Source organism: Hippocampus zosterae, chromosome 4 (genome assembly GCF_025434085.1).
Source record: "Hippocampus zosterae strain Florida chromosome 4, ASM2543408v3, whole genome shotgun sequence".
NCBI classification, from domain to species: domain Eukaryota; kingdom Metazoa; phylum Chordata; class Actinopteri; order Syngnathiformes; family Syngnathidae; genus Hippocampus; species Hippocampus zosterae.
Genome location: NC_067454.1, coordinates 15,963,130 through 15,980,142, shown reverse-complemented (window position 1 = coordinate 15,980,142; position 17,013 = coordinate 15,963,130). Strand labels below are relative to the sequence as shown.

Genomic DNA, 17,013 nt, shown 5'->3' with positions numbered 1-17,013 from the left:
GCGACAAGAGCCGGTGATAAAGTGAAATAAGAAAAAGATAAAGTGAAGAAAGAAAAAAAAGACTCATGGGATGGCAGAATTGAGCCATGTCCTCTGGATGTGTGTGTTACTCCCCAGTCAACAAACGACCGGCTGTAGAAAAAGTGCAGTTGCTTCCTTACATTCAAACTGGTTTTGTGAGTGAACGATGTCATGCATGCCGTGATCGCGAGATTAAGATTTCAGTTTCTCAGCATCCTCTTGCATGACAACTAAATCTATATTTTAATTAGAAAGTAATATTCTATTGATTGTATTTATGTACATAATCCTGTTGAAAGAATAATCAGTGCACTCGTTGATCAGAATTATATTGGCTTGTCTCCAATTAGGCCATAGAGCTCCTTCAAAAGAGGGTAAAGGAATTTTTAAACGAAGAAGCACTAGTCACCATTTTAGGTGGGTTCACCACCAAAACAGTGGGGGCAGCATTGGACTAAAACTGCTCAGTGTGATGACATTCTATTCGAAGAAGAGAGACGAACAATGGCGGCGGTTTTCTCTGTAAACAGTTACGTTCGGTTGATGAACGTGTTGTCAAAATAATTGTTTCTTGAGCAGCCACGCAGGCTTGCTGATTTTAGAAAAAAACATCCCACTTTGAGCATTTTGTCGTTTTTCCCCTGTCAGGGCTGGTAGCTAACCAGCTAGCAGGGGATCGCCACGCTTTGGTAAGTTTCATGGTACGTCATTGTCACGAATGTCATATACAGTATGATTGAACGTCGGCTCCTCAGTACACAATACGTTTCATCATAGGTTGCATTAGACTTAAACCATTCATTATCCCTCACAGATAATGGATGACGATGATTCAATGCATAGATTGGAGGGGACCAATTCAAAAATCGAAGTTGGAGGACTGATAGTCAAGAAGAAGAGCGCGGCTGCAGATCATGTTTTCCGGGCACCGACCCCGCGCAACTCTCTGCTCGGCTTGGATCTGCTGGCGGCACAGAAAAGGAAAGAGCGAGAGAGTAAAGAATTGAGTGAAGCTGGTGGTGAGGACGTAGCTAGAAAAAAATCCAGGGTTTCCTCATACAAGGACTGGGAGGAAAGCAAAAGTGATTCTGGTTCTGATGATGAAGATGATGAGAAGAATACACAAGATAAAAAAGAGAAGTAAGTGCATTAAACCTGAGCCATTGTTGTCTCATGTGATGCTTAAATAGAATCAACTGAACTATCATCATTTAAATTAGGAAACTTGTAACCTTATAAAAAACACACAAAAAAAACACTGTTAAACCTCTTGTGATAATTGCACACATTGAAATGGGCAATATAATCAAAGGAAGGAAAACTTTGAACATTAAATGTACAACCTGTAAATGACTATATAAATAATCATTTTCTTTTCACATGCCAGCAGGAAATACCGTACCAGTGGCTCAGAGACTCCCTCCAGCCCTGGAGGAGTCAGTGAGGAGTTCCGTCGCCGACACGAGCAGAGAGAAAAAGACAGACGTGAGCAGGGTGTCTACATCTCCTCGAAAGATGACGGGAACAGAAACAAAGATAAGAACAGAGATCGGCGGAGTGAAAAGGGTGATTCCAAAAAGAAATCTTACATTTTTTCGCTGCTGATTCTCAGCTTTTAGCTGTGACACTAACATTTCTTTTTCTTGTGGAATACACCAGATGGCAGTTCCAGCAGCCGCTCAGAGCGTTTGCACCGCAGTGAGCGGAGTGAGCGCTCACAGAAAGATGGCTGGTCAGATCGCATCAGCCGGGGTAGCAGGCGGGATGAACCGCAAACGCCACAACAACGTCCGAGAGGTAGATTTTGTTTGTCGTAGTCTCATTTTTCGCACTTGATGTGTGCAATATTGCAAAATATTTATGATGATGGAAAGCAACATGATGACATTTGACCTTGATGTCCAGGTCCATGTAATAAGCGCTCATTGTCCTCACCAGCAAGACAATTTGGCTCACTAATAAATTGACGAGGGTGCACCAGGAGAATGACGGTGTCTTACTAGTGCTAGTGAAGTACTAGTACCTATCAGAATTTTATAAGGTCACGAGTATTAACATGTACCACACAGCTGTCAACTGTTTCAGTTCTGCCTCTCGAGTAAGGTGTGGTTGTCCTCCTAGAATGCCAAAGTTATCTTCATAGTGAGGACAATCAGCATTCTAGTGGATGGGCCTAAAACTGGACTTCAAGGATTAGCAAATCCTATAAATGCTGAAACGACTTTCCATATACAGTATACATGACTGTAAAGATGCACTTGTGCAATTGACAAAAAACTGGCTGGGCTGTTCGAAATTTGCATCAACAATAATGCTGATATTATTTTAACTGAGTAGAAAAATGGCATACTCCTTCCCAAAATTGAGGATACAGTAGCTGGTATATAAATTCCATTCACGATATAAAGTGACGACAATTATAAGCTTATATTATGGACAACATACTGAAAACAAGGAGATAGTTTAAAAGATTTTTGTTTTCTTCAAAACAGATGGTTCTACACCTTCCCGCTCCAACTGGGAAGAAGATGACAGTGGCTATGTCAGTTCACGGCATTCCCAGTGGGAGTCTCCCTCCCCTGCACCTTCTGCAAGAGAATCGGATCGCTCGGAACGTAGTCGGCACTCTGGCCGGGAAAGCGAAAGAAGAGACAGGTAGACATTTATTATATTGAAATTATGTGGTCGTGATGATGCATCTTGTAGTGGTTTGTATAAAATGTTGTACACTCGATTATTATTGGTTTCTTTTTTTCCAACCCTTGGGTGAGGATTATTATCACATGATGCCTAAATCTTTTACAATGTCATATCTGCTCTGATTTCAGGTCAGTGAGAGGCCGCTACGCTGACAATACGCCCCTCCCCACCCCATCCTACAAGTACAACGAGTGGGCCAATGACAGAAAGCATTTAGGTTCCACACCTCGTTTATCCCAAGGAAAAGGTAACAAATATCCACCGCCTCAATAACCACAATAGAGTGAAACTTCAATAGTATGGTAAATGTGTCTTCCAAACCATTTTTAATTTGAAAGCTTCCTTACTAGAGTACTCCCTTTGATTATTGTAGGTAAAAAAGATGGTGGGACTGGAATTTCATTTGACAATGAAGATGAGAAAGAGCAGTGGGAAGAAGATCAAAAGGTTGGCTCATTGCTATATCTTGTAATCATGTTTTCTTCTTTAGGGATGCACTGATACCACTTGTAATAGTACAAGTAATTCCATTTGAGTACTCAACCATACCAAGTATTGATACTTTGCGATTTTGTGTTGTGGTTGAGGTGAAAGTGTGTTTTATTGTTGTCAAATAATATTTTTTAAAAAGCAAAGGTTTCTTGAACATTGCATAGGGTTCACTCAAATATAACACGTTTGAGAGTAACAACTTGTCATGACTGCCATTTTAACATCCATTTGCATGATTTGGGATCTGTCTTGCCTCACACTTATAACCTCTCACACAAAGCATTATAGTTCTAAAATGAACTCGGCAAGACTGCTCAAGTGATGCACCATCGCACCATCGCTTGAAGTGTTTTCTTTCATCCCTGGAAGTCATAGTCGAGCTTGTGAAGTGGTATTGACGTTGCAGTATCAGAGCACTTTTGAGCGTACGAGTACAGCCGTACAGTATCAGTTGCATCCCTTACCGATAACGCTACATATATACCGTACGTTGTAAATTGCTCAAAGTCTCCACTTCCAATTCATCCACTGTTTTCAGCAAGCCGACAGAGACTGGTACATGATGGACGAAGGCTACGATGAGTTCCACAACCCTTTCACCTCCACGTCTGATGAATATATCAAGAAGAGAGAGCAGATTCTTCAGAAGCAGACTCAGAAACGAATATCCGCCCAGAAACGTCAAATCAACGAGGTACCTTACCGAACGCGTGTTATTTTGTTCTGTCTCACTAACAGGGCTATGTTTCTGTGTTAACAGGACAACGAGCGATGGGAGACCAACCGCATGTTGACAAGCGGGGTGGTGCAGCGGTTGGAGGTGGACGAAGACTTTGAGGAGGACAATGCTACAAAGGTTCACTTGCTGGTTCACAATTTGGTCCCTCCATTCTTGGATGGAAGAATAGTGTTCACCAAACAGGTAAAACACGATTGGCTGAGCTTCACATAATGGAAACAAGCGACATATTTCAACATTTTGACTTCTAAGTGTGTTTGCCTTGTCACCGCAGCCAGAACCCATCATCCCCGTGAAAGACGCCACCTCCGACTTGGCCATCATCTCCCGCAAGGGCAGTCAGCTCGTTCGTAAACACCGTGAGCAAAAAGAACGCAAAAAGGTTGGCTGCTAACAAAGACCTTAACACAAAAATGGGAGCGTGAATGTGTAACCAACACAAGAGCATTGGTTACACATTTATTAGAACGTGGTGTCCCCATCTACTTTTGTACTGTGACTCAAGACTATCAGGTGTGTGTGTTTAGATGTTAAATCAGCATAGCATCATAGGTAAATATGTTTTCAGGCACAGCACAAACATTGGGAACTGGCAGGCACTAAGCTGGGGGACATCATGGGCATCCAGAAGAAAGAAGACGATGCTTCTGGAGGTCAAGTGGTTGGCGAGGATGGCAAAGTAGACTACAGGTCTGTCTTTATGGCAGTTTTTTATTTTTGCGTTTCGCAACGTAGTGACCACGTCTCACTCACAGAGCCGTGGTGTCCATTTGTAGAACCATTCATATTCATTTCAATGAGGTCTCCTTCTCCCTTGGCTCTCTAGAGCAGAGCAGAAGTTTGCAGATCACATGAAAGAAAAAAGCGAGGCCAGCAGTGAGTTTGCTAAGAAGAAAAGCATTCTGGAGCAGAGACAGTATTTGCCTATTTTTGCTGTGAGGCAGCAGCTTCTTAACATCATAAGGTACACATTCACTTATAGACACTTTTCTTCATAGATTAAATTCTTTGACTGAAGTTCTGTGGTCAGCTATGTCTTTCTGCCCTTGTAGGGACAACAGCATTGTGATTGTTGTTGGCGAAACAGGCAGTGGGAAAACTACTCAGCTGACGCAGTACCTCCATGAGGATGGCTATACCAGCTATGGCATGGTGGGCTGTACTCAGCCCCGCAGAGTAGCTGCCATGAGTGTGGCCAAGAGGGTCAGCGAAGAGATAGGCACCAATCTCGGAGAAGAGGTAAACCAAACTACCGGTACCAGTCCACTCCATATAAGCAAGGCAAATACACCATGCCCTTTCCTTGCCCTCGATTCCCATAAGTAAGGAAGTAAGTCCAAAAGTAATAGCTTGAAGACTACAAATGATACAGTACAGTATATTGTCTATTAAGGAATAAGATAACACACATTGGGGAAATTTGCAGCAAAATTGGTCAAAAATTGTCGTCATTGTTTAACTTGTAGGCAGCCTGGTGGTTTTGGGTTTGAATCTCGGCTGCGGTGTTTGTATGTTACCCCCCCACTTTGGAATATGCCAACTTCCTCCCACGTTCCAAAGTGCGTGTTGGGTTAACTTGTCCATAGGTGTGAATGTGAACATGAGTCGTCGTCTATCTATATGCGCCCTGCAATGAGCAGGCCACCAGTCCATGGTGAGGCGTTCGCTGCGATAGTCTCGAGCTCACCCACTTTCAGAATGGGGAAAATGGGGAGAAAAGCTGTCTGGAAAAGGGTGTCTGACCTTTCATAAGCAAGGGAACACTGCCACCTAGTGGAAGAGGACGGATGTGTTGTAGCATATCAACTGAATAGAAATGAGTCTTGTGTAACCCGCAGGTGGGCTATGCAATTCGTTTTGAGGACTGCACATGTGAGAAAACGATGATCAAGTACATGACGGATGGTATCCTGCTCAGAGAGTCACTGAGGGAGTCCGACCTGGACCACTACAGCGCTGTCATCATGGACGAAGCTCATGAACGTTCCTTGAACACTGACGTGCTGTTTGGTTTGCTCCGTGAGGTTAGTTCCACTCTCCCAAGCCTGCTTTGTTTGGAACACATGAAAATGTCATGAACATCACGATTCATTTTCTCTATTTTATTTATTTATTTTTTTGTCTATGCTACCAGGTTGTTTCTCGGCGGACAGACTTGAAACTTATTGTCACTTCAGCAACAATGGACTCGGACAAATTTGCAGCGTTTTTTGGCAACGTGCCTATATTCAACATTCCGGGAAGAACATTTCCAGTGGACATTTTGTTTAGCAAGGTACGTCTACTTTTGCCTTTTGTTCTATAACCACTGCAATGATCGATTGGCATGTTTTGGGGATTTTTGTTTGGTGGTGTTTAGACTCCTCAGGAGGACTACGTGGAGGCAGCAGTGAAACAGGCCCTGCAGATCCACCTCAGCGGGTTGATTGGGGACATCCTCATCTTCATGCCGGGTCAGGAGGATATTGAGGTGAGGGACAAGGCGGTAGTTCAAAAAAAATTGATGATTAGAATATTGTGGATTAATTCAGTTTCATTTTATATTTTAACCCAATTCCATTGAAGTTAGGACATTTTGTCGAACATAAATACAAACACAATACATATATTTAATACACTACAAAGACAAGATATTTAATGTTCAAACTGAAAAGCATTTGGTTTTTTTTGTTGTTGTTGTTTTTGCAAATAATAATGTAGAATTTTATGGCCTCAACATGTTTGTAAAAAAGCTCGGACAGGTGGGAAAAAAAGACTGACAAAGTTGAAGAATGCTCATCAAACATCTGTTTAGAACATGCCACAGATGAGCAGACTGACTGGGAACAGGTGGGTACCATGATTTGGTAGAAAAGGAGCTTCCCTGAATTGCTCAATCATTCAGGAGCAAAGATGGGGTGAGGTTCACTTCTGTGTGAGAAAATAGGCCAACTATTTAAGGACAACCTTCCTCAACGATTGCAAGCAATTGAGGGATTTCATCATCTATGGTCCATAATATCACCAAAAGCTTCAGAGAATCTGGAGAAATGCATGTAAGCGGTAAGACCAAAAACGGACAATGAACGCCCGTGACCTTTAACAACGCAGGCCACTTTGCATTAAAAAAAAACACGACATCATTGTGTAAAGGAAATCGCATGTGCTCAGGAACACTTCAGAAAACCAGCGTCAGTAAATACAGCTCAGTGCCACATCCGTAAGTGCAGCCATAACGCTCTACGATGCAAAGCAAAAGCCATTTATCAACAACACCCCAGAAATGCTGCTGACTTCTCAGGGGCCGAGCTCATCTAAAATGGACGGATGCAAAATGGAAAAATGCTCTGTGGTCTGACGAGTCCACGTTCCAAATTGTTTTTGGAAATTGTGGACGTCGTGTCCTCCGGGGCCAAAGAGGAAAAGGACCACCCGGACTGGTATGGGCACAAAGTTCAAAAGCCAGCATCTCTGATGCTGTGGGGCTGTGTTAGTGCCAATGGCATGGGTAACTTACACATCTGTGAAGGCACCGTTAATGCTGAAAGGTACATACAGAAGTTGTGGTATATGATAAACGTGTCCATCCTTGTTCTTGTAGGTAACATCAGATCAGATTGTGGAGCGATTGGAAGATTTGGATAACGCTCCTGCTCTGGCTGTGCTACCCATTTACTCCCAGCTGCCCTCAGACCTGCAGGCCAAAATTTTCCAAAAGGTTTCTTTTAATTTGTCTTTATCTCTTGCATGTTTTTGTTTGTTGAGTGACCTTTCCTTATATTGGATTGGTGCTGTGGAGACTAGTGCTCAAACACGCTCACCCCCATTGCTTTTCATTGCCCGATCAGGCCCCAGACGGTGTTCGGAAATGTATTGTTGCTACAAACATAGCAGAGACTTCCCTCACTGTGGATGGTATCATGTTTGTTGTGGATGCTGGATACTGCAAACTCAAGGTATTCCTCCGCTTCCAACAGCTCGCAATTACAATAGTCCTCTGACGTAACAGGCGATGTTACAAGTCGTTTAACACCCATTGAACAGGTGTTCAACCCTCGCATTGGAATGGATGCTCTACAAGTATATCCCATCAGCCAGGCAAATGCGAACCAGCGTGCTGGCAGAGCAGGCCGTACAGGACCGGGGCAGTGTTACAGGTATTCCGTTTGTTTGTTGACACTGACGAGATGTGATTAGCACTTATTCATGACATAATTCAAACCTCCCTCTCCATCCAGGCTGTATACTCAGAGTGCCTATAAGAATGAGATGCTGACCACCACCATCCCGGAGATTCAGAGGACCAACCTGGCCAATGTGGTCCTGCTGTTGAAGTCGCTGGGTGTTCAGGATTTACTCCTTTTCCACTTCATGGACCCGCCACCCGAAGACAACATGCTCAACTCCATGTACCAGCTTTGGATCCTGGGAGCACTCGATAACACTGGTGTGTGAAATGGTTTGTTTCTCTGACATTTCGAAAAAGGTGCCATTCACATTGAGTCTTGCTTATATCGGAATCTCACATTCAAACTGTCCTTTGATAACTGTCGGTTTATATTAAGGTGAAAAATAGCTTGCCAAAGAGATGAATTGTTCCAGTTGATATTAAAAATGCCTTATTTGGAGGGGTTAGGGTTCGTGGCGTTGACGTCATAAGCATTTAGCGGCATCTAGTGGTGACTTTGCAGATTGCCTCAAACAAATATATTCCTTTTTCATATCCAACCGCATTCTCATCCCTGTTTTTCCAAATGGTGTCCCTAAGGTGTTTGGACGTTTTGACATTTTCAGAATGCCATTCCTGTGACTGTAACTTGACCGGGGACCTGCTCAGGCTTCACACATGAGGCTAAAATGTCATCATTCAGCCTCGTTTTGAGCTCAAACTAAATTCCTGTAACTGTACTATGCATTTGATCATATCTTTCTGCTTGGACCTCCGTCATTCATGGCCCTCATATAAAAGCTGCATCTGCAAACAAGTCTTGATGAGCTCGTTGCAGATTTGGCCATTAAAGTCTTTGCCAGGTAACCGGTCCAGTGTTTGATTCAACTGGCCGGGCCTCACCTCTGTCTCACACTGAGCCGTACTGCAAGGGTTTAGGCATTTGGGGATAAGGAAGGACTTTTAATGAGTCCTTGTATGGTGTGTTAACAGCAGATTATCTGTGATTAAGTTTTACCTGCCCCAAACTGGCTGCTCCGCTTCTCCCTCAGTGTAAGCTTCTTAGACTCTGTCACCTAATCATCCAAATCAGAGCTGGCAACGTTTTCTGATCTCGCTCCTTTTTTCCTAGTCTTGAGTATTCGGAACAGTCAGTAGTTCACCCCCATCTTGTACGCTGACAGAAACAAAAAGCTGCCATTTTGTGCTGGATTTTCATGCTAGCAGGCGTTTGATGGAAAAGAAGCTTATATCTCACCTTGAACATTAAATTATTCTTTATGAATGACTTAATTACTATCCTCTTATCTTTTAGGTTCTTTGACGCCAACTGGCCGAATGATGGTGGAATTTCCCCTCGACCCGGCATTGTCCAAGATGCTGATTGTTTCCTGCGACATGGGCTGCAGCGCCGATATTCTCATCATCGTTTCCATGCTGTCTGTGCCGGCCATCTTTTACAGACCAAAGGTATGACCCAGTCATGTTTTAAACAATTTGTATATTTATATTATATAAATATTTGTTATTCATTGTGTTGCCGTCGGACGGAATCTTTTTGTGCACAAATGGATGCAATTGGTTTGTCCCCATGTCAGCTTCTGCTTTTATGCGTTATCAATGGCTTGTGAACAAATCTATTCATAAAAATTGCGTGTTGCTATTTTGAATCAATGGCAGACTACTCGCACGACAGTTTCCCAAACTGTGGCTTTTCAGGAGCCCCCCAAAAACGGCATGCTTGTTCTATCGTCAAAGCGAGCAGCCATTTTCAACCCTTTAGACTGGTAAATCTTTCATAAAAATAACAAATACCCGTGGGCCGACAAATATTGTAGATTTACAAAAATATATTACATTTACCAAATGGTTGCATAGGAGGTTTTGCTAGTTATCCCACATTTTTAAATATATTTTTAAATATTATTATTTTTTTTATATGAAGACCAAAAGTAAATTGTGGATGATGGCATGGCATCACTTCAAAGTATTTAATAAATTGTTTTGATCTCATCTTAACGCTCCTCAAAGCACCTTGGAGGCATATTTGTTTGTGAGTTACCATCCAGTGTTTCAGCTTTGATATTATCTAATCTTTCATCTAGTGTAACATAAATGCATGCAATTTTGTAGTTTAATTACGCTTGGACTCTTTTTTTAGTCATTGTATGCTTTTGAATGACAGACGACATATTCCAGTCTAATACAGTTTGAACAAATATAGGAGACTACTTACTAATCTATAAATACGCTGTGCGTGTGTGTATTTGCAGGGTCGCGAGGAGGAGAGCGACCAGGTCAGGGAGAAGTTTTCCGTGCCAGAGAGTGACCACCTGACTTACCTTAACGTCTACACGCAGTGGAAAAACAACAACTACTCCAGCATCTGGTGCAACGATCACTTCATTCACACCAAGGCGATGCGCAAGGTTACACATGACTCCCACTCACTCCGATGACAATGGCTGCACACTGACCTCTCGTGTTTTGCAATTTGTGCCGAAGATTTGTATGAAGAGCGGCACAGTAACAGCTGTGCTCCCAAGTTTCATTATTTAGAGGTTATAATTGTGTGTTTTGGGGCCATTTCTTCCGAAAGAGCCAGGAACTTAGGCTAGTTGAGCTTGTCGGTTGTTTCTAAATGACTATTTAGTGTAAGGTTGACGGAACAAATCTGTCCATTATGCTAAAGTGAGGTACGATGTCCCACGCCAGGTGCGCGAGGTGCGCTCTCAATTAAAAGACATCATGGTGCAGCAGAGGATGAACTTAATGTCCTGCGGTTCAGACTGGGACATCATCAGGAAGTGCATATGTGCTGCTTACTTCCACCAGGCTGCCAAGCTCAAGGTATGTCTTGTTTTCGACTTGATAAGTGGCCAGTTTACAGGCAAGGTAATGACACAGCAGTGGTGATAAAACCTCCCAATGAAAAGCTCGAAGGTCTGAGGGAGTTGAAAACTTTGCACATTATGAATAATCACTGCCATGCGTTTGCTCTCAGGGCATTGGCGAGTACGTGAATGTGAGGACGGGCATGCCATGTCACCTTCACCCGACCAGCTCCCTGTTTGGTATGGGCTACACTCCGGACTACATCATCTACCATGAGCTGGTCATGACTACCAAGGTGAAATCTCTAAACTATGGAAGGGATGAAAAGTCCTTATCACGGGTGATGTGCTTTTTGAACACCTTGTTTTGTCTTGTAGGAGTACATGCAGTGTGTAACTGCAGTGGATGGCGAGTGGCTGGCAGAACTGGGGCCCATGTTTTACAGCATCAAGCACGCTGGGAGAAGCAGACAGGTAAAAGAAAACAAAATAACAGCTAGTTTTGTGCTGGCCCTTTTTTTTTGCCAATTATAAGAAGCTTACACCAGCCACTTTGGTGTGAGTTATTTGGCAACGCAGCTTTATTTATATCGCACATTTCATACACACGGTAATTCAGTGTGCTTTACATAATTAAAAGAACATGCAAACTCCACACAGGGAGGCCACAGCCAGAATTGCACCTGCACGTCTGCACTGTGAGGCCGGCGTGCTAACTCGTCGCCCACCGTGCATGACAATCAGCTGTAGCAATAAACCTGCTTTTTTAACTAGGAGTACTTCTAATCGGTCTTCCCAAAGTAGTAAAAGCTTCAGAGGTGGATCAAAACCGTCCCTTTTTCCCTTTTATCAGTGCTTCCAATTGTTCTTCTTATCGCATATGTCACCTCCAGGAAAACCGTCGGCGGGCCAAGGAGGAAATCAATAACATGGAAGAGGAGATGGCGTTGGCTCAGGAGCAGCTACGAAGCCGCCGTGAGGAGCAGGAGAGGAAGAGCACCGGCAATGTGAAGTAAGTGGCCAACGCTGCCGCCGCATCAATGGTTGCGCGTAGCCCCCTCCCCTGCCACCCAGCACCCACATCTCCACCGCCACCCACCCCATCTCCCTTCTCACCTCCCACTTCTTTATGCACCGCAGAGATAGAACAGTTTCATTTAGCTACTTCGCCGCCAGGCCGTATCTCCACCCCTCCCTCTCCTCTAACTGTCTCACTCTTCATGATGAGCTTTTCTCACCTCTGGTCCCCGCAGACGAGACAAAAAGAAATAATATTGACTCCTGGCTGACCCCCATTACCACAGCAATTTAAATTGGGCCACAGTAGAGCGCAGAAACCGGGGGAACCTTCATTTTCAAATTAGAGACAAAAAATAATTTCACACCCATTCCCGAGCTTTACAGAGAGAAATACGCTTTAAAAGACAGATTTTAAAACGAACTTTATTGTTAATTAATGCGCCGGTTTATCTACATTTGTGTGACCATGCCAGTGTGAAATCTGCGGTAAAAAATCACACTGGAGGAAAGGGATTAGAATGAGATTTAGGCAGCAAGTGGTTTGTGTGATAATGTCTGCGGTCTTGGCAGCCTTCATTGTGACCACCTCCTAATTCTTTGTACGACTGCTGCTGCTGCCGAGCACACTTCACGTCTTCATGCAACTACAGAAGAGGTGGGAGTTTATTTATTTTATTTTTTTTTTAAATCACCGCTTAACTGAAAAGTTCATTTCCTGAAACTGGTGTTTCCCAACCTTTATTGAGCCAAGGCACATATTTTATTTACATGCGAAAAACCCCACAGCACATCGCCAAACCGAATACAAAACAAATTTCTCCTGATATCAGGATGAACTCTTTTAATTTGCTTCCAGTTTCACTTACACGCAGTGGAAATACAACAATTGTCTTGCAGTCATCCTCTCACCTTCCTCTCATACTTCTCACCCCTTCTGTCATCTCATGGTAAACATTGAGCTCAGGCTCGTTCTACATCACTGGCATAGCTAGACGAACAAAGATACATTATTTGTCTCAAATAAGAATTCCCTGTCAATTAATTGAAAATGGATAAAGAAAATGTGTACTCATATAGTAGCATGATAATAAGAATACTCAACATAATAAAATCATTTCAACATCTGTGGCCAATTTCACTCCTGTCCAGCAGGTGGCAGTGCATTACAACAATGTTCGTTCGTGTCTACTGCATTATCATCATTGATAGAATAGCATTCCAAGTTACAAAATGAGCATATGTTGTGCCAAAAAACAAGGACCCACTTTTTGTTGTTTTTTCAGCCAATGGTCTAACGTTTGTTTCATGTTGTGGATCAAAAGAAAAAGGTCAATATATTTGAGATACCCAGTTACGTGCTTTTTGTTGTACGGTGATGTTGTCCTTCTTTCTGTCAAAGGGCCATGTTTTGACACCTGTCATGAATGACCGTGATAGGCAAAAAAAAAATGAATTTACACTGATTTTCTTTTATAGCCCATGCTTTATCCACAAAGTCAGTTCAAATGGCCAAGTGATCTTTGAGTGATTATGTGATGGAAAATGGGTTAGAAATGCATGTGAAAAGCTTTCATTCTGCTCCAACTCAGCCGACAGCCCTGATGAACGTGCTATGCTACAAACCATATTTTTCCACAAATAAATCTTTGGGTCATATTTCAACTGTTATGGTACAGTTTTTATTCAAGCCCAACCGATTAATTGTTTGGCCAATTTAATTGGCCGATAGTAGCTCTTTTAAAATGGAGGGTCCGGGGAATCTTCTTTCTACCCACATTCTTGCTGCTGGAGGCTGTAAATTTAAAGTAATAAAACAACAAACAAAACAAATAAAGGATATCTTATCTTATCAACTTTTAAACACATTAACACATTTTAGCAGAAGACAAAGATGGACAGTTAAACAACCCTAGCCTCAAAAAAATAGCACAAAAGATAGGGCTGATTTTTGTCTGTTATGAAGTTAAATACTAAAGCACAACGTATTGTAAAACTGTCAAATGTTCTGCTTGTAATTAATGGATTTAAAAAAGTATTTATTTTACAATACAATACAATACAAGCTGATTTATATAGCTCTTTCACAACAGCGGCAGCTGTAACAAAGCGCTTAACAAAACAGTTGACATAAAGTAAAATAATATTTTAGTCATTATAGTTTTTGTAATTAATTGTCTGATTAATCGCTTATCAGAATTTTACTCCACCAAAGATTGAATTGTTATCGACCTAAAAAAAAAATCTGTATCAGATGGGCCCTTGTTTTTAAACCTGATGCTCTTCTTGACCACTAGCTGGAAACTGAACCCATTCGAGCTACACTAAAAGGCACACACAAACTACACAACATTATCGCTGTTCTTGTGCCATAAAAAGTGCTGAGCAGCATGCTCGTAATTTGGCATTGGTAAATTTGCCAATGAGCGGATCATTTGTGGGGAGCCCATCCTCGTTATTTTCTAAAGAAACTCTTGTGCTCTGACAAGACCGTATATTCTGAAAATAATTGCTTCAGCACCATCTTTTGGCATCTTGGTACCACGCAACTATGTCAAACTGTGTGGAGGAGCTTCAGTTAGTAACAGCATAGCCTTGTCTAATAAGAAAAAAAGTGGTTTGGCTCCATCCCGTGGCATTTTCAGAGAATTACATTTTGGGGTGGACCAGTCAAGGGTGCACCCTGCCTCTCGCCCAAAGTCAGTTGGGATCAGCTGCTGCTCACATTTGCCTCTAGTAAGTGCTTTAGAAAATGAATGGATCGATAAATTCAAAGCATTTTGGTGTGCATTTACAGTATACTGCCTTTGAGCCCCACACCCAAATTTAATTACAATGACATGCATTTTAATAACAAATGTCTTCCTTTTACTCGTAGCTTTTGTTGTATGGAATTCTATTAAAGTCTCATGAGAAGAGGCTTGTCTGTGTGGGCTTGTCAAGGGTCTGTGATTAAAGAAGATGGATGACGCTCTCAGAGTGAGGCTTCCATCTTCTCGTTCTTTCACTTTCATCACTCCCCGATGGCAATCATGCTCTCGTCTTTTTCTCTGGCCAGTCTTGCAGTCATCCTCTCACCTTCCTCTCATTCTTCTCACACGTCTTCCTCCTCTTATTGCCCTGCGGTTGAGGTGCCCATGCAAAACTTCTGTCTTTTCTCTGCTTTAGGTCGTTGAGAATATGCACGCCGGGGAGACGTGAAGAGGCCCCCATGACACCCCGACGTACCCCTTCCCGATTTGGATTGTGAAACACCTTCTGGAGGGTCACCTCAGACCTACATCACGGGAGCCAGCACTCGGCAGCCATATGCACCCGCAGTTCATGTACAGGCCACTAGGGAGAGAACTTGTATAAGACAAACCCCGTCAAAAGGTTCTCTCCATCCTTTTTTTTTCTTTTTTAAATGAGCTCCTTCAGTGAAAAAATCAGGATGGCTACAGTATGAGGTTACTGTGTATTGACTACAATAATTGTCTTAAAAAAAGAAAGAAAATAGCATGTCCTTGAGGGCATTTGGGAGCCACATCCATTTAAATGCCTCCATTCGTTAGATGATCTGATCTAGTTTCCGTGTTGGTCGTCTTTGAGTCCTCGTATTGACCACGTTCTGCGTTGTCATAAAGAGCTCCTCCACACATTCAAGTACTATTCACATTGTACTTGTGCCACAAGTGTAGCCACACTTGTTTTCTCACGTTCAGTTACCTTTGCCTGCTCTATTTTTTTTAACCATGTTTTTACTACATGAAAAAGCTTTGCAACACCTCCACAACAGATTAAACGTCAACAATGTTATATTCACGCTGACAGTAGTTTTTTACTTTCTTGTTTGGATGACCTTGGGAACGTGACGCACACAAACTCAACATGGTGTGCTCCAGATGAACTGGCTGTTTGTAATTACACATCTTGGCGAAGGCCTTTTTCTTCACTTTTGTTTTGAACATGTGATTAACCAACGGAGTTTCAATCATTTATTTAATGTGTAACAATAAATGTTGCTATTTTTTATAATTCAAAGTGGTTTAAGTTTTAATCCTAGAGGCAATCGCACAGACTGATAATTTTAGTCTTAACCTATCATAGGTGTTTTTGAAATGTGAGCGGAAACACACACAAGCACAGGGAGAATGCGCAAGCTCAGCATTGTTGACTAACTTAAGGCCTTTTCATTCTCCACTTGGCTTTTCTTGGTTATCACTGCAAGACTGGGAAAAGGATGGAAAAGATGGAAAAAAATGGTGCTCCGGTGCATGTTTAGCCATATTTGCTTGAACAATTTGCCTGCTGATTGGGCTATTGCTATCAGCACTCTGATATCACTCAGCCAACGCTCTCCTGGTGTGTCGTCTGACGTAACAGCAACACTGCGTTCTGTTGCCACGCACTACGGCGTTAGATTATTGCCACAATCATGAGCACAAAATGGGATCTTTTGAAAACCAAAGCATGTATTGAGCACACATGTTTTATGCACGCAAAAATGTTTTTTGCTTGGACGCCAGATTAGATTTTGTGGAAAAGCTACATTTGTCAGTTGTTTTCCACGCGCTTGCTCAAAATGGTTTTCCTCCCTTAATTGCTTCTTCTCGCTCACTCGTGCTCAACTTTGCATTCTCCCACGATTGCTCAGCTTAACAAAGCGTTACAACGTGTTACAAAATCAACTCATCATAAATCCACTAACGAATAAAGGAAATCCGCTGGGGGGGAAATATAATAATATTCTTTTACTGTAAAACCTCATGTTCTTCAGAAAACACTGATAAACATGAAGACTGCGTTTTCCATGACAAACTCATTTAACTTTGGGGGGGGGAGCGATCCGCGGGTGCCAAATTGCGAGCATTCTGGGTGTTTACTGGAATCGGTTCTTCTCTTTGTGCAATTGGTTTGGCATCGAAACATTTTTTGTTTGGGAAGAAGCCAACTACTGTTCTTTTATGAAAAATGCTTATTGGTCGTTTATTCACGTTTTTTCCCGTTTTTTTTTTGAGGCAATGCTCCAAAATCATCATGTGATTTTGGCGATGCAATTATTCCGCCAGACTACGACTACT

General features: G+C 42.4%; 1 protein-coding gene across 2 annotated transcripts; it reads left to right on the top strand.

The window, feature by feature from the left end:
* The first annotated feature begins 99 nt into the window (after positions 1 to 99).
* Positions 100 to 15,423, top strand: dhx38 (DEAH (Asp-Glu-Ala-His) box polypeptide 38). 2 transcript variants are annotated; one of them, XM_052063761.1, is made up of 27 exons: positions 100 to 722; positions 836 to 1,161; positions 1,412 to 1,587; positions 1,681 to 1,818; positions 2,514 to 2,676; positions 2,850 to 2,968; positions 3,095 to 3,168; positions 3,752 to 3,907; positions 3,974 to 4,135; positions 4,227 to 4,334; positions 4,521 to 4,642; positions 4,779 to 4,916; positions 5,005 to 5,191; positions 5,791 to 5,976; positions 6,087 to 6,227; positions 6,312 to 6,422; positions 7,533 to 7,649; positions 7,780 to 7,887; positions 7,976 to 8,088; positions 8,170 to 8,378; positions 9,415 to 9,569; positions 10,373 to 10,528; positions 10,815 to 10,949; positions 11,104 to 11,229; positions 11,312 to 11,407; positions 11,827 to 11,945; positions 15,119 to 15,423. In XM_052063761.1, the coding sequence occupies exons 1-27, from the start codon at positions 720 to 722 to the stop codon at positions 15,198 to 15,200; spliced, it is 3,726 nt and encodes a 1,241-aa protein (XP_051919721.1). In that variant the 5' UTR covers positions 100 to 719; the 3' UTR covers positions 15,201 to 15,423. The 2 variants fall into 2 exon arrangements, with proteins under 2 accessions (XP_051919721.1, XP_051919720.1); XM_052063760.1 differs by having other exon boundaries at positions 101 to 722; positions 1,409 to 1,587.
* Positions 15,424 to 17,013: the final 1,590 nt, after the last annotated feature.

Coding starts and splice junctions, on each gene's coding strand:
- dhx38 (XM_052063760.1), top strand. Junction 4,335..4,520: donor AGCAAAAAGAACGCAAAAAG/GTTGGCTGCTAA, acceptor ATATGTTTTCAG/GCACAGCACAAACATTGGGA. Junction 4,917..5,004: donor CAGCTTCTTAACATCATAAG/GTACACATTCAC, acceptor CTGCCCTTGTAG/GGACAACAGCATTGTGATTG.